At 38.8% G+C, this 18,123-nt stretch overlaps 1 protein-coding gene across 1 annotated transcript in view; it reads left to right on the forward strand.

Annotated features, from left to right (window-relative positions):
- The window catches only part of PCDH15 (protocadherin-related 15), a 369,468-nt gene extending 356,000 nt beyond the window's left edge, over window positions 1-13,468 (forward strand). Inside the window, exons 29-31 of the mRNA XM_010566632.1 lie at window positions 2,699-2,917; window positions 6,729-6,839; window positions 11,982-13,468. Coding sequence (XP_010564934.1) covers window positions 2,699-2,917; window positions 6,729-6,839; window positions 11,982-13,374 — 1,723 coding nt within the window. The 3' untranslated portion in view covers window positions 13,375-13,468. The remainder of the gene's footprint in view (window positions 1-2,698; window positions 2,918-6,728; window positions 6,840-11,981) is intronic.
- The last annotated feature ends 4,655 nt before the right edge of the window (window positions 13,469-18,123 follow it).

An 18,123-nucleotide genomic window follows, 5' to 3' on the forward strand; every position in this document is an offset into this window, starting at 1 on the left:
GTGGAAAATGTCCACCATTAAAAATAAAATGCTTACCCTGTCTGAATCTTTTGTACAATGTGTCATGTTTCATCATGGAGTAAATGTGCACGGTTGAGTTACGAACCTGTTAAAATAGGGTTTGTCAAGAAAATGCTAACAGAATTTTAACTGAGAGATTCTTAAAATCATCCAGAGATTTAATGCTGTCCTACTTGAATGTTTTTGCCAACTCGAAGGACATGTAAGATGCACCAGTGACATCTAGCGTACAACAAAAAAATTAGAGCTCCGTTTATACTCGGTTTATGTCTTTGTGAACCATCATTGCAGGTCTTTAAGCTGTGAAAAGATTTTTGCTCAGAGGGATTTTTGCTCAAATACCAAGAAAATGTTTTGCGGATGAAATCAAGGAATTAGTTGTGAATATCAGCAGAGCATACTAAAACAAAGGGAAATTATTCTTCAAAATGCCTTGGGTTGCTTTATGTGAGGGTGTGGGTCTGTGAGTGAGCAGCCACTGCTGCTCTTTAAAGTTAGTATCATGAAACCAGCACTGTTTCATCATTCGGGATGCATTATTCTGTATGTTATGTAATCCAGCTAACACGTTACACACACAGATCAGAGCACATTTTCCCCAAAGTTCAAAAAAAAAACCCAGGGACAAACAATGCTATGTGGGTTCCTCAGTTAATTTGAGAGGAAATCAATCGTAAGAAATTAACACCCTTTAAGAAATGGTCTTTTAGGAGCGTAATTTCTGTCTCGTGATCAGACTAAGGAAATAAAAGCTATTTCAGACTTTCTTTAGACATTCAGAGTTTATATGCAGAAATCCTTTCAGAATATTTTTTAGCTGTTGTTTTGTTTTTGTTTTTTTTTTTTAATCTCAGCATTTTTCATTTGGCTTTCTCCAGGAGAAACACTGTACATGTAAGGGTCCGGGGTTCTGCTATAGCTAAGAGCCAGCAGGATCCTCCTCCATCCTAGTGGGTGCCTCCTACTTTGATCTTTACAGCTGGAGCCTCCTGCTTGGCAGCTTGTGAGACAGTCAACCCTCGCTTCAAAAGTGATCCAAGAATTTTTATTTTCCTTTGGAAGTTAGAGCCTTGGCCAAGATATTTTTTCAAACTCCTAAAGCAAATTTCTTTAACAAACATACTGTTTGCATTCAAAAAGTCATCCAGTAGAAAATTTTCCATCAAACGGGAAGTGAGGTCACATGGTTAGGATTTACGTTTGGCTACTGCCAATTATCAGATCAGATACTGAACTTCTTCCAAGGCATTTGATTTTTCAGAGACTGTTCCAGTCCTTTGCTCGCTAACTATGATGTTCCAAGTTCCTCTCATAAGTGATGTACAAACAGAAGATGGACGTTATTCTAGGCTGCAAGCAATGACAGCAGCGTGTTGTTCCTGGTTAGCTAATACCCTAGTTTGGCCTAGGACCTGCCTCTGTCTTAACAGCATGCCTTGTTAGGCCTACTTGAAGCCAGTGTTTTTTCCAATAGCTGTATAGATAGCCTATTGTTCCTGTAATTAGTAATGTTAGTCAAGATTGTTCTGGTATCTGGCAGCGTTTGGGGAACCTGTGAAGCTTAAATTACAGTTTGTTATAAGCATTTAGTGCTTTTCCTTTTAGAAGAGGTGTGAAACTCCAGAAGAAATGGCCTGCATCTTCTCAAAAACAGAAGAGGAGGCAGTTTACAGTAATCTCCTGTCTGTCATCTTTTGTGACCTCCAATTTGACTTCAAGGAAACGAGTGCAGATGATGTAGCATTTTCTAAAAATGCTACTGTTTTCCTTGTTACAATTCTGCATTTCTCAGGAACGTTGCTACAGATTCCACCCCAAAATTGCTGTAGGGAAGAGGATACTGTCAGGTAGCCTGAAGCCAGTGAATAAACTCCCTTAGCACTGTGCCAAACGTTGAGAGGGCACATCCTTCAGCTGCTCTGATGTTCATTCCCACTAGAGATGAGCTCATCCGATCATTGTCCCTCTGGGTTTTCTTCTTGCCATCAAACAGTCATGCTTTAAGAGGAAAGTCTTACTCAAATAATTCAATACGTAGTACCAGCACTACAATCTAAGAAAATAGCAGAGACATGGAGGCTAACTAGACAGAGCAGACGCAAGAATGAGGTTCAGAATTGATGCAACTGTGGGAAGGGGGTGGGGATTAATAAGAGCATAGTTTTTCCAAAGCCCTGTTCTTTTTAATATTGAAAGGGAAGTAAAAAGGGAACAAACTGTAGGCTATTCCTTCAGCCAAAGGATTTCCCTAAGAAACTGAGGAAAGTCCTCTAAAAATTACCTGCTTTTAGAGCAGCATCAAGTTGATCTTTAAACCAGAGTGGTCTTTAGGAGTGTGTGCAGGAGGGTTAGTTAATCCTCTGCAACAGACCACTGAAGGAAGAAGCACAAAGCAAGCCATTTCCCATGCTGCTCTCCATGGCATGGAGAACTTTTTGCCCCTAGAAATCAGGATAAGCTTCAGCTCATCTCTCCTTTTCAGTGTTTAAACTGTGTTCTGGTATTAAGTACTTTGGAGTTATCACTGACATAGGGATTACAGGGAATTCCTAATATTCTCAGGCACAGAAAGAAGAGGTATGTGCTTTATCAGACTACAGTTATTAACCCAGCTATGCAGTAATTCAAACACAGTTAATGAACTTGTCTGTAATAGTTTTCTTTTGTGACATCGAAGGTTCCTGGATGGCAAACTGCTGGATATCAATAAAGAGTTTCAGCCATACCTGGGGCAGGGGGGACGCATCCTGGAGATCCGCACCCCAGACGTGGTAGCGAACGTCAAGAAGCAGGCGCAAGCCGTAGGCTACACGGAAGGCGCGTTACTTGCTCTGGCCGTCATAATCATCCTTTGCTGTATGCCAGCTATTTTAATAGTTATGGTCAGCTACCGACAGTAAGTATTTCTCCTCCTTTTTGTGGTAGCAACGTTGCAGTAGGGGAGCTACATTTCTTAGCAGAACTGCTTTGAAAATTATCCTTCATTGCAAGGAAATTATTATCCAGGGAAATATTTTTAATTTCCCTCTCCCCACAAGAGTTGGTCAATGCTTGATGTGGGCTGTACATGAAAAGAGAAAATGCACGGGAAGTGCACCTTCCTATAGTTTCTAAAGTTGTGGTGCAGTAAGTGTTTTAGAATACGTTCCCAAACACAAGATCAAAAGCCAGGTGTTTGAAATGCAAGTGTAGATTCAGAACTGAATTCCCCCCCCCCAAAAAAAATAGGAATGAGGTGCTGTTTCAGTAAATGAATCAAAAATCAAATTGTGTAGCTCAGGCAAAATAAGAGGACTCAACTTTTTTTGTTTAAATCCTAAAATACTCACAGTTATGTTTTTTTCTCTAGCTGTATGCTTCTTAATTGCAAATGTTTCATGAAGAATTGATTTTGTGCCATTTTAGTGCTATGTAAAGCAGCGTACACCAGAGAGAACATTCTTGATATTTCTACTCAACTCTCATAGACTCAAGAGGTTTAAATAATTGGACTAATAGACTAATTAAAGGATCAACATCGCTAACAAGTTCCTCTTAACTATGCCTTTTCAGGTCCACTCATATTTAAAATCAATGCATTTGGACTTAAAGGCTGTATATTTATTCTTTAATTTCTTCTCATGAAAGATTTCTAATTCCATGTGCATCCTCTGAGCATTCAAAGAATTACGAAATCAAAATATAAATAATTCTGTGTATCTTCCCCAGTAAATGGCTATATTCCACTTCTGTAGATATTGGTCTGTACCTCCAAATCTTTCTATCTTCACTTTAAAATTGGTGAACTAGCTGGAATGTAATATGCCCTCATCATAGAAAACCTCTGCTCCACACGACCATGTAGGAAGGAGTTCCCAGAGCCCTGCTGGATTTTTTTTGTTTGTTTTTCTTTTTTCTTTGATTTTTTCCTACAAAAAATGCTTTGGCACCTGCTCCCTTCATTGTGGTGAGGGCAATGAAGTGTCAGTGCCTGTGCAGACTACTGCTGCAGTGTTGCATCAGTCTGTGGGAGGAGAGGGCGTGGAAGAGCCGATATACATGTATTACAGTAAAGCAATTACAATCTGAATGCTGCAATAGATGTAATGTGGTACAATACACCAGGTAAGGTTTACACTGTGCATTTTTCCTTTCTGCACTGCAGTTAGGAGTTAGCAAAGCCCTATGTTAGTCATCATTTAAAAAGCGTATCCTACATGACAAAACAGCAGCCTGCCTGAGAGCACTTTCCATAGCGACACCAGAAAAACAGCCAAGGATAGCCATTTCTTGATGGTTACTGCACATTCATTGGATTATATTTACATCCCAGTTGCTCCAAACGATTTGGGTCAAAGGAAAAAGAAGTCCTTTTAAGGGAGTTTGAAAGAGCTTGGCAAACTTCTGCACCATTGGGATGGCAGTGCATCTCAAAGCTGCTTTACTTCTCCCAAAATTGTATATAAAATTTGCTTCCAGTGAAACACTACTGAACCAGTTCAAGCTACAATTAGGTGGTTGTTGTTGTTATCTAAATTGCCCGTCTTTAAGAAATCTAATAGCATTATTTTTCCTTGACATCTGTTAGATTATCAAAAGGCTATCAATCTCTATTAAGTGCTTTAAGGAACCTGTCTAACTTCATTTCATCAAAAAAAATCACATTTTTGTTGTCTAGAAGTATGACTTGGAGTTGGATTTATAGCAGATCAATGTGAATAAATTATACTTTTATGAAAGATGTATCACTGAAGAGTGCCAAAGAAAATCAAAGGAATTTTACTGTTAATATCAACACCAAAAGCTATCCTGAGCCTTACAGTTTGCTGTTACATTACAGCCTTTTTTCTCCTTTTCAAAAGGAGCTTCAGTACTTTTCCTGATAACATTCTGGCAAAGTAGGTGTTCCAGTCAGCCACTGAGCATAGAGATTATAGCGGGATAAATGTAACTGTCATACTCACAGCCCGTATAATGGAAATGTTAAGATTTTCTTACTGTTAACACTTTTTCATGTGCAGTCCATTCTTCAGCACTTTCCAGATCAGCTTACTAAATTTTGTAAAAGTAATAGTTACTGAAAAGAAAATTCATTTAATTTATAAAATTATCATTGTCAAAGTGCAGCTCAGTGCCTACATTTATGACTCGTAAATAAGCCAGAAACTATCATTATTCTTTTCTATTAGTGTCTTTGAAATACACTATCCAGTACAACCCTGTAAGGTAACTATAAATAACATATTATTCACTGATCACAGAAGACCGGTATCTTTTAAATAGCAACCAAAAATAAGACTCCGTCACTATTGAAGATGGTTTCTGTAGCATTCTTAAAACATGTTAAAATGAGAAAACAGTTATAAAAATGCATCCCTAGTAGTCCACCTGTTAAAGAAATATCATGAGGTGTATTCATGTTTTCATGTCTTACTCTTTTCCGTGTGTGTGTGTGTGGCAGGGAGTTGTTTTCTGCAAGCCCAAAGTAGTTTTTCCCACTGTAATTCATGTTTATGCTGACTGCAAAATTGTTTCAAGAGTATCACAAATAGCAGCTCAACACTGTTCAGCTCTGGAAATTATGATTCTTTAAACATGTCATTAATTCTGTAATTTTATATGTGGAATAATTAAGTAGCATCTAGTTTATTACTCCTGTTAGGTTCACTGTTTGGGACAATTGTTGCAAATGAATTCATTTAACCTTCCTTTTCATCTCTTTATCTTTTTGTGCATAACAAAACAGATTCAAAGAGTAAGTACTTACTTTCAGCTTTGTTTCTAACAGCTTGTATAGGAATACTGACAGCCTACCAGTCTTTATTTTTAAGAATAAGGGGTACTTGACGTTCAGTAAGAGTTCCTTCCTATACTCCAACTTGCTCCTGAACACCTTGTATGGCGAGGTTAAAAGTTACTTATATGGCTACTCAGTGTATTTTATTATTGCATGCTAGCACACATTAAAAATCCAGTGGTTCAGGACATTTATTTTCACGTGTGTGGTATTCCTCAAGCAAGCAATGTCAGGCTAGAGTGCATAGAGAGACTTCCCTGGGAAGGATCAGGTATTGACCGCCCTCAAAACCAAAGGGAGGTAGATCAGTCATGTCACCTCAGTGGCGCTCCCCCAGTTACACAAGGGAGGGACCACAGGCTTTGTTTTCTAGATAGAAATTTGCTTCATAGTGAACGTATCCATTTTAAAAAGTAATTTTTTCAGGAAAACTGTTCATTGAGACCGAAATTCCGCAGCTAACTCTAATGAGAAAGGAGTCGTAAGTGATAACTTAAACTTTGCCAGAGACTTTTTTGGCATTTAAAATTACAGTTTCTTGGCACTTGAATGAAGCACTTGACCAAAGAGCTTACTCTCTCCGCTGTTAGTCTTGGGCAGGCAGAACAGCTAAACCTCCTAATGAGAGCAGTGTCAGAGCTAGCATGTACGTTATTTCCTGGGAAATACCTGCTGTGTCAGTAACATACTGCTGGGCGGGAGGTTTCTGTCCAGGCGGAGCTCTGGGATTCCACCGAGAGAGAACAAATAACAAAGAGCTGAAAAAGCCAGGAGAAGATTATCATGTTATTACTTTCCTTTGAAGAAGACAAAGTACAGGGATGTTTTGAAAACTGCAGGAAAAAACATAAAAAACTTTACATCTCGGCTTATGTTAGGGTATAAAGTGTTTCTAATGAGTATTTCTTCTTCCCTGCCTGGCTTACCAAAGGCGACAGGCTGAATGCGCAAAGACTGCGAGAATCCAGATGGCTTTACCAGCAGGCAAACCAGCAAGCACCGCTGCCAATAACCTCTACGAAGAACTTGGCGACAGCACCATGTAAGCATTCCTTGTGATACGTCAAGGGAATTGTTAGTGACCAAAGCCATGATTCACGTTCCAGGGATATCACTTCATGCAGTCTATGTCAAAAAAACTTTTCTTCATGAAGGCGTCTTTCCCCAGCTGCTTGGGGTTCTCAAATGTCCGGAAAATAAATAGGATGACTCTGTAAGGAGAGAAAAAACAGTTTAAGCTGCTGATGGGGTTTTCTTGTAGTGCATGGGGGAGTCTTTAACAGGTTTTAAGTTGGCAAAAAGCAGGATATAACCAGATGTTTTTTTCTAGAGCAAGAGCCTACAGCAGGCCATTGCTACCAGGGTAAGCCAGGACTGGGGTCCTTTAGTGCCTTTGCAAATCTAGGCCAGCATGCCACGTTTTTCAAAGCTGTTGACTAAACACATCCAATGAAATTGCTCCCCCAAAGTCCCCATTTGCTACAGTAAGAAATATTCTCTTGGATAAAGTGGGGTTTTTTTCTTCTAAATTTGAAACTGTTTGAATATTGAAATTAAAGGAACTATCAAAATAGAGAAACCACTGGCAGTTCAATGAATATATCTTTTACCTATTATGTGCTCCTAAAATCATAATATTGCAAAGATGCCTACCTTTTCATGCTTCTGTTAATCTGAAGTTTATGGACTCCAAAAACAATTTAACTCTCAGTATGAAAATATTACAGCGGAGGATAGCCAATTAGTATTTGTGTCATACTGGGGGGGGGGTTGTTGATAAGCTTGCCACACTTACTCATCTATGTTTATATTTTAAAACCAAGTAATGCGGAAGAGCGTAGCATTAATAATGTTTGGAGGCAGGTAGGGAGAGAGCTGCTGGTGGTGTTGAGGATTGCCCAACTTCTGCTCTATTTTCAATCATTGTTTGTTTTGCTCAGAAAGTTGAAATTTTCCAGATGCTGTGATTGAGTTTATAAAATGTTAAGGAGGCATGATAGAGCGTATCACTGCTGCCTTAACTCTCGGCCATCTGAGTGCAGTCTCTGCGTTTGAAATAATTCCAGAGCTCGAGCTTTCTGTGTAAATAGAGGAGCTATACTTGAAGGCAAAATAGCTTCTCCTAACTAACTGCTGAATTTCCTCCCATGCATTTTGCCTTTGTGAAGTGTTACTGCTTGGGCCGGAAGAGAGGAAAAATGTACGTTCGACAGTAGCGTATAGTTACATCTTTAAATGTGAGCACTTACGCTTGTGAACCACATGAGATCACATCTGTACCCTTACACATACAGTGAGGTGCCCTGCTGGATAAAATGCCTGTTTCTTTTCCATTTAACTAAATTTATGCTGAAATTAATGATTCACTTCTAGTACTGGCAGTGATATAAAGCTGATTATCTCTGGGAATTGGATATCCCAATGGATGAATCGGTGTTTTGTACTGGTGAATACCTTATGCTAAACTCAGAACAAGCCTTGTTGTGCTGGGTTTCTACCTGCAAAGATTTTTTTTTTTTTTTAATGTTTTAGTACTGCAACATATAGGTGCAAATTTGCAGTATTGACTTTGAGGCTTAGATTTACGTTCATTTTGACTAAAAATAGTTTGCATTGCACCAAAAAAGATGCCATATTTGGAGTATTTTCTCTCAGATGTCTTTGCCTACAGCTAAGATACACTTATATCCATCATGCTAAAGAACTGATTAAACATAAATCAGTAGAAATCCTTACAAGAGAAATGAAAATCCTTAGGATTTTGAAGAAAAATAACATACTTCAATAGAAATAATTACGAATTGTCTTTTTTTTTCCCTGTCAAATACTTGATTTCAAGGCACTAGTACGCCTTAGGAAATTATTATTTGGGAAATACCTTTTATTAACATTTTTCATGATTTTAGTACAATATTTCCTGTCTTTATTTGTCCTAAGACAGTCATCTTTCATTTGTGGTGCTGCCTTGTGTCTTGTTTTCTTAATTTGGTGTTTATAGCAAATGAAATGGAACTAAGCTCTTTAGTTTTAAATCTGCCTTGTCTCATAATTTTCATTTTTCTCTGTCTTTGGATACATAGGCATCAGTAAGTAAGCTGATTTCATTGTCTTAATATTTGTAGCTAGTAGAAACGCTAGTTAATTTTCCTTTCGGTAATTCCCATTAAACCTTGCAGTCTGAAACTCATATTTTATTTGTCCATTGATCAAGTACAGGAAAGACATTTACTGTGAAGTTTCAATACTTCTATGCTTCTTTATTCTTTTCTTGGAAGCAGAGATCAAGTATGATTGCTGAACTTGAATGGTATTATTTCTAAAGCCAAATAGTCCTAGTACCTTGAAAAAAAGAAACAAAACCAACACTGAGTACATGCACAGAGGTTTGCTTTCAGTTCATGGGCTTAAGATCTCACAATTGGATGCAAGCAAAATCTTGTCTGCTATTCACAATTCCATGTGAGGCAGGTACCCTTCTTTCAGTTTACAGAAATGTGCTTCAAACTGGTGAGCTGATGTTTCTCATTGACTAAAATACCTGTAGATAAACAGAAAAAGATTGCAGGATAACCTCATCCTTGAGAGGCGTCATGTGAAGCGAGGAAGGAACTGAGAAGCTTTTGAAATAATCTGTTCCAGTAGCATAAAGGTTTCGTCATCTTGCATGAGCCTGCTACTGGAGGGTTTCCTTCAAGTTCGGCATCATTTCTTTCTCTCACCTCTAAATAGATTGAGGGTGCTTGACCAACCTCAAAGTGCGCTGCTTTAGAATAAAGAATTAGTTTATTATTAGCGTGAAGTCCATTATTTTTCATACAATTATATTCTGCCCAAAGGCAAGTCTTAGGCATACTGGTTTTTGGAGAACTGCAGTGCTTGGGGAGAGTTTATTCACTGGTATAACCCTTCGTAGCTTTGCTGGGTGTGTTATTCACAAATGGGAGAGTGATCCCCATACGCTGTGAATTCTGGTGCAGTGATTCTTCTCATCAGTCCTCTCAGGTCCCTGTGACCATTAGGAAGCTGTAGTTGTTCTGCGTGGGTGATCTCCCAGTCAAAACAAGAAACAAAAGTTAAGAAGCAAATGTGTTTCATTAATAAATACAGGCCTTCGGGGCACTTTTACTTATTAAATAACTTAGAGGAGATTTAATATCTCTTAATTAACTCCTATCCGGTATCTAGTTATTTAAATTTCTCTTCCAGTTTTGCTAGGGAATATTTAACCACTAGAGGTTAAATTTCCATTAATTTAAATTTGGTAATATTTTCTGAGATATGAAAAAACAACACCAAAAAAAGATGGAATCCATCTGACCAAGAGGTCTAAAACTCCCATCTTCCAACATTCACATAATCATGGAAAAAGTAGTTTTTCCCCTACTCCTTTGTTAATAAAGCCTAATCCTTTTTTATCTAAATTCTAAACAATATGACTCAAATTTTGGTAGAGACAAGACTTAGAATTTTTAACTCAGAAGGTTTTGTGAAAATATTGGACAGCTCTAAGTTGCTAAAAATAGTTTTATATGGTACATTGATTTCTCTGTGTGTGTAGAAGTCATTGTTACTTATGCTATACTTTAGCTGCAGTTGCTTAACTGCAGAAAATAGAAGGGTTTTAAGTATGGCATTCAAAATGTGGAATACCAGCATTAGGCAGAGATAGTGAAGTTATAAGTGAATTGTACAAAAGTGGAATTCAGTCTTTATACCCCGTTTCTACCATAATGTTCCCTTATGCCATCATGTTCTCACCATAGCCTGTCTTACAGATATATTTAATATTTCAGAGAGCTTTTTAGAGTAGGTACCCTTTTTAAGACTTTTGTTTTTGTTTTGGGGTGATTTGGTTTTTTTGCATCCCCATGCTAGACAGCACGTCTGTTCAGTTACAATAAATTTGTATACGGCAGCAATGGAAACGCGTTTTGATTCGATCTCATTGCTGACAAGGGTAATCTTCTCTTTGAAAGGATAAGGGGTTTGGGTTTAGCTCTATCTGACATTGGCCAATATCTTAAATTTGTCACAGGTTTGGGGGAAATAAATTTATTTTCAGCCTCAGGTGAGCATTATTTAAAATAGGGCTCTAATGGCACACATTTCTAGCAGGCAGATATTGATCTTAAAATACTGTTTATCTTAAGATCTGCTCAGAATTTTGTGGTATTAAAAATCTTTGAGGAAGGTGCTAGATGAATTCCAGAAAATGGTGAGACATCCTATTTTTGGTGTAGAAATTCAATGTAATCCAGCTGCAGGGGTTTTTAGTTTGGTTTAATGTGGCGCAGAGATGAAACTCATACACATACTGATGCTTCTGCGTCAATATGTATATCATAAATGCAAGAAACAATGCCCAGCTTGGTAATTCTTTAAGAATCAGTGTCAGGAGAATGGAGACATGCATCTCTGCTGACTGGCTTCAGCTCCTGTTGGCCACCTCACAGAGGCCCTACAGGTCTACGCTTCAGGTGTGCCTGGGTGCACCTCTGACTCCTCCTTGGGCCACCGTTTCAGGCTCACCGTCAGCTTGAACCACAGTTCTAATTTTGTGTGACCTGTGCCCAGTCCTTAAAAGGCAATGTCTTAAAAGACACTGAAAGACTGCCTTATCCTACATGTGTTTCATAGAATAGTGGAGTTTTGATGCATGATTATTACAGAATAGGTTTAACGTAAAAATCCCTGTGAATATTCTGCGTTGGCTGTGTGCAGTATGGTACAGTGCCACTGCGGTTTGAATGATGGAGACACAATTATATATACATACATACAGTATACATGCCATGAGTGCATGTTATGTCACAGAGAAATTGTATCGCAAAACTACGTAGCATTGACATTTTGTGTCACTGGGGAGATAGGGTACGGTATTGACTGATACTTTTGAAATCCAAGGGGTTTTTTAAGAACAGGTTAACTTATTTTTGAACTCGCTGAGTAGCTGAAAACTTGTTTTAAGTTTTCATCCTCCTCAAGTCCTTCTCCCTTAAAGAAGACGTAAAAGTAAATGTCTTGCCCAGTAGTCTAGTAAATGTGATCTTTTTGTTGGATAGTAGTAGTTTGCTAGAAGTAACTTAATGGCTCTGATTCATATCATACGTTCTTTTATTCTCTCTCATAAGTATCTGTGTCCATGCATGTTTCCTCACATGTGATTATCTTCTTTTCTTTCAAGTCTTTTTCTTCTCTACCATTTCCAACAAAGCAGGGGAAAAAAGTCAGTCTTAGAAGAAGGAGACCGTCAGAGAGTTATAAGCAGCTTTGCTTCCCGTGCTATTGAGGCTCACAAGCAATCTAATATCAATGGATCATTGAACAATAATCTCCCCAAATCTTCAAGTAACATTACTTTTTTATCTGATGAGAACCCATTAACTACTCAAAACCCATTATATGTGGAAGGTGTCCCTCAAAGTCCCGCTGCTGCTGGGTTTCTACGGAAAAGAAACGATACTCTAGATACTCTTTCTCCTTCAAGACTAGTCTTGAGAGATGCCTCTTTGGGAGGCAGTCACCGTGCGTGGACGGTACCAACTCACCTTACTAAGAGACACACGCCTGGTTCTCCGAGTAGGCCAGTTATCATCGACCCCATTCAGTGGCAACAGGAGAGACTCAAAGCAGAGAATGAAGGAACTGAAAATCATCATAGCGGTGTTGATATTAGCAGTCCACTATTTCAAAAAATAAGTGGCCCCAAGTTAACTGTAAAAGAGAAGGCAAGACAGTTTGAGCAGCAGGCTTTGCAGGAAATGAAACAAGTGAAATCTCCTGATGTGAAATCCATCCGATCGCCAACACACAGCGTCTGTTTCCAAGAAGGAGAGAACGTGCTAGAGCAGTCTCCTAAAAGTGTGGTTGCTTCTCCTTGCCTTCACTCTTCTCCTCTGTCCTCTCCAACACCTTGTGCTGAAGTAGTTGAACCGGAGGCCTCTGCGGTCCCCTCTGTAATCATCACTCACCACGACTACCCTGAAGAACTTTCTCCTCCACCAACTCGCAAACCAACTCCTCCATCCTTTAGGATAAAGAAATCAGTTTGCCAAAGTTTTCTAGCTCCTCAGACCAAAGAAGTTATAGAAAGCATTCCAGATCCGCCTAGAATTCCCCCACCCCCACCTCCACTGCTGCCACCTCCACTGCCACAACCACCTCCATCCCCTCCTCTGTTACCACCACATCCTCCGCCTCTGCCCACAGTTTCTTCTTCTTCATCTCCTCTTAGCACCCAGCACCTCTCCCCTGCCAAGCATTCAAAATCCCCTGCCAAACAGCCAGCTGTACCACCACCGGCCACAGTGCCAGAGCCTCCTCCCCGTAGGGAGCTGAAAGGTATTCTTAAAAACATTCAGAATTTAGCGGCGATCGAAAAGTCTGTGGCCAACATGTACAGCCAAATAGACAAAAACCACATTCTGCCCAAGCACGTTTCTAAGCTCAAACCGGTTGCAACACCAGAGCTGCCAACTCCAGAAGCTGTGGCTGAGCACAACCAGCAGAATGGCAACTTGAGCTGTGTTGTGGAGGAGCTTGAGAAACGCTTTCCGTCTCAGTCGACAGCACTGTAATATTTATGGTTGGATGTTTTCTGCATGTAACATTTTGAGTGAGATGACTCTAATGCAGCACATGGTATCTGCCTCAGACTCTGTAGAAATTCAGACTTTTTCCCTTTCTCTGCTGTATATCACTACTTATTCCGTCCTAATCCCAAATTGAGAGACATTATCTTTCCTGTTCACTCAGAAATTTGTAATGTATAATAATTCTACAAGTTGTTGTCTCAGAGCTACATCTCACTGTTCTATGATGCTGGTGGTTAGTCTGTTTACCAAAAATTCTTGGGGAAAACTGTCCATTTTTACCCAGCGATCGGTCATAGACAGCAGAGGGCTTGATACTGCTTTATGTTAAGCAGCCTTCACTGTAGGTAATATCAGTAAGCAGAGTGATTTTTCTGCAGCTGCAATTGGAATCTCTTGCTTTGCCTATGAAATGTACCACCTGGGAGGAATCTTACTGTTAAATATTGGATGTCAAAGAAAGAAAGTACTGGTAGTAAGCAGGCTCAGCAATAGTAAGCCAGAGTTATTGCAGTAATGTGTCTTCGTCTTCCATGGGAGATGATGCAGCGCTCTGCTACGCTGGCATGCTTTCTTTCAGCTCACATTTGCATCTCAAGTCAGAAGAAGGGGTTTGTCTTGATTTGTCAGTAAACCTGGCTGTCTTCCCTCCTGTTACCTATGTTCTGCCTTCCATTGCATTTTTTATATTGTAACTGCATGTTGAAAGTTTTTATTTTGTAAATTTCTTTAATGTACAAAGCATTTGTTTGGTTTTTATTTTGCATGTGCATGTTGTTGGCGTCTCTCTAACTTTCCTGCTAGTCTGCCATGAGCTTTACAGCTGAAATAGCTCGTATCTTAAATTGTAATAAAGTCACTCTGATCAGTGTCACCAAGTGAAGCTTTTTCAAGTACATGTAAAAATCCATGTAACGAGGGTAACATGGATTTACTTACTGGCTTTTTTGCTCACAGACATCTAAATCAGACATTAAATTTGTCAATTATAGTAAATTAGCTTGTCCTTTGAAAAAAAATGGTAAGTAAAAGCAGTTTGGGCATTTAAATGTATGTTAGTTTGGTTCAACTTGCAAGTTTCCTTTTAGTCTTTTGCCAAGATTCAAAATATTTGTGTTTAATATGATGATTTAAAAAAAAATATTGGGAAAGGCAGATGTTACATCATGAAGAAGAACTAAAAGCCCAGTTCAGTATCAAATGTTGTAATTCTGAGCAAAAAGGTAATTCATTATTTATCAGACTGTCTAGAGATACTCAGCATTTCCATGGTGCTTGGCTTTTTCTCTTTTCCTTTTTTTTCTTTTTTTTTAAATCTGCAGTTAGGACATGTATGGATGCTTCAGGCAGAAACTGCTGAAGGTAGTTTCTCTTTCTTTGTCCCAGAGTCAAACTCCATAAACTCCATCACACAAGTTTCACTGATGCATTAGAATTTTTCTTTGCTTAAAAGTCTTGTTGGGCTAGAATGTAGTTCCAAGACACGTATAGTAGCTAAATGTGTGAGGGGAATGATTATTGATCATAGCATCTTTGCTGTAACAGAATCTGTATAATTTACGAGATGCACGCATGTAGAATACCTGCCAATGATGCTAAATTCTCCAAGAGCGGCACGACTGCAGCACCAGCAGCAAATAGTCAAGTTCAGCAGCTATTAGGTAGAGAAACTTTTAAGAGCCAACATCGGAAGATGGCTTGCATGTTTACTTGTTTCTGTGTGTCTGCCATGATCCTGGCATGGAGACAGTGGGACAGTGGAAAGTGTGCAGAGATGAGCGTGAGAAATTATTGTGCTAAGCATGTTCAGAGTGGATCGACCCTAAGACAGAGATGTGAATTTAAGCACCCAAATGCCACTTTAGAGCTGGTAGACCCCTAACAGGTGCTTTTGTGAAGTTTATTACATCACTAGTGAAATCTCAGACAAATATGACCTAATTTTGCAGCATCTAGTGTCACGCGGTAAAGCTACAGCTGCTTAGTAATTCACAGCATAAACTCCAAAGGTTTTATTTGGCTACAATTATGCGTGGCATTCCTTAAGCAGAAGGAGTGGACATCACACAGGAGCTCCTTTTTAAATATTTAGTTTCATCAGTCTCAGAAGAGTCTGTGGGGGTCACGGTAATCCGCTCTTCACTAATGAGGAACACCTACTTTCTCATTCTGGAAACCTTTAGTAAGTTGGAAAGTTTACAAAACCTAGGTTCATTTTGTCTGGAATTAATGCAACCTTTGTTCTCCTGCTGTTTTTTTTGAATAGCCTTTGTTAAAATAATCATTCTATTAGACCGGGAAAGAAACTGTACCAATAGCATGTATTTTTAACCTAACCCAGGGAAGTTCTGTCCCACTGAGATGTCTGGATGCTACTGCAGTTCTGCAGCACTACAAAGTATTATAAACAGTATAGTAGTTGGTAAGAAGTTGAGCATATATAAGCTTACTGTCCCCTCTTCAGGTTGTCTGATTTGGTTAATTAGGGTCAGATGTGACCCTGGATATAGCTCTTATGCTTTCATCATCAGCTTGACTGGGCTGAGTTCTGAGCAGGAGCAGAGATTGCATCAGTGGAAAGCGCTTCTTTGCAAACCTGTTTACAAAGCTGAAATCCAGCAGTAGCCTCTCATCACTCATCTCCTTTCCAGATGCTTTCTGCTCAGTTCCAGCTATGAACTGCAGGAAACCTCCATTTTAAGAGTCAGGGCAAATTGATGAGCAGTTGCCTGCTTTGAGCAGTATCTGTAGTATTTGGAGTTTATGATGGTCTTGCTTTTGATATGAAACAGATAGAAAGTATGAAATAGCAAATGCCTGCTGGGATGCCAGTAATTGGGAAAATTGTTGCTTTAGGCAAATCACAGTTCCTTTATCCTATGTTAGCAATAGAGATCTGTGAAAGGTTGGCACATTTTGTACACGTAAATTCATTCTTGTTTTCTTTTTCATGTTAAGTACCAGCAGTGTATACTAGCTGTCATATTATCCTACATCATCATAGGCACTATGTCCTTGCTTCCCATTTTGCATTGAAGATTTCTCTCTGACTAACTGCAGTGAAGTCTGGCTGATAGTGTTTATCCAGAAGCAATTCCTCCCTCGGTGGAGAGCTTTAGTTCCTTCCTGGAAACAACTGATGTTGTTTTGACCTTTGCCTTTTTGTGAGAATAGATCCTTGTGCTGTATTGAGTGAACGGGTATTTTTTGCCTGTTGCGGGCTTTTTTTTCATCTAATCGTGGCCACACAAAACTATAAGAGAAGTGTAAGCATCTCTCAAAACACAGCGTGGTGCTATTTTTAAGAAAGTTGAATTCCAAATTTAATTAGAATTACTTATATTATGCTTTTAATCTGCAATATAGCGAGTACTCGAGAGCAATTAAGAGTAATAGGCTTACTTATCCTCTATGCAACCCAAGACCTTTATCTGAAGATTGTTGTAGGCGATGTGGAAACTAAATACAGTGTTCCTCAAGTGGGCTTTGAAAAGTCGCAGACCATCTTTTAATGATAAATCTTCATTTCAGTTGTTCATTAGTTTTATATTACATGGGCAACAGCATTAATTTAATGCTGATAATCAATTCCATGTGCTGAATCTTAATAGAACACTTTATAGATGGTGATATTAAAGAATTAAAAGGACTTCTACTCTGTTCTTTATTATTTACTGAAGTGTAATTAAAGACTTTCCCTAGACTGCTGTCTGTGTACTAGGTTAAGCTCAACATAATTTTGAGCATTTACCCTCTCCTTAAAAAAAAAAAAAATAATAAAATCCAGGGTTATCCTTAATAATAATGCTAAGACCTAAATTGCTGTTCCCTGGTTTTGTCTAAACCATTTTAATTTTCTGGCACAAAATATGAAAATGGAGAACTTGATAGACATAAGTGCATTTGTCATGCATATGAATGGCTCCAAGAAAATGAATTAAATCAACAACAAAAAATTTCCAATAAGATCAAAAGCACAAAGCCTGTGGCAAAATAATCATAGATAGCAAAAATAGTTTAACTCCCCCCTGCTGAGCAAATGTTAGGAAATGTGTAATTTTAATAATAATGTTGTTACAAGAAATTAGTAATAGAAGCTCCAGGCCAATTTCTAGCAAGTCCCAAGTGGATACAGGAAGTCCAGAAGTAGAAGAGAAACTGTTTCACTGCTTAAGCAGTTGCATGAAATAACAGAGTCTCTTTGTAGATGGTCTCTGAGACAACAGAGAAGGTGGCTGGGCAGGACCTCTCTTATGGGAGCGCAAGGAAAGCCAAACACAGCATTCACCCCCTTTCCCTTTGCTGAGCTCCACTGGGTGCGCTGGCTCTCTGGCTTGTGGGGATTGGGGATTTCTTCTCATTCATTTGCAATCTAAAGCAAGAAAAGATCCCAAAGATTCACTAGCGTTTCGCATGCAATGATTCGTATGTCCAGAGCAAATCTAAAGAAAAACATATTTTGTATTGTAGATATGTACTTCTTTTCTTGCTACTAATATTTCTAATTACATTATCTTTTCACCTCTGTCCAGAAAGAATGGCAACATGCATCTTTACATAGTCTCACAAAAGTATACTAATACGTTTTTTTCTTTTTCTGACTTCCAGGCGAGGATATGCACAGCAAGAGGTAAGGCTGTTCCCCAATTACATTTAAAATATTAATTACATCAACATACTTTTCCCATACAGCCTGTGTTGTGATACTCATTGCTATGGGGTGTTTTAGAGGCC

Source organism: Haliaeetus leucocephalus, unplaced genomic scaffold (assembly GCF_000737465.1).
Source record: "Haliaeetus leucocephalus isolate CR32 unplaced genomic scaffold, Haliaeetus_leucocephalus-4.0 Scaffold216, whole genome shotgun sequence".
NCBI lineage: Eukaryota > Metazoa > Chordata > Aves > Accipitriformes > Accipitridae > Haliaeetus > Haliaeetus leucocephalus.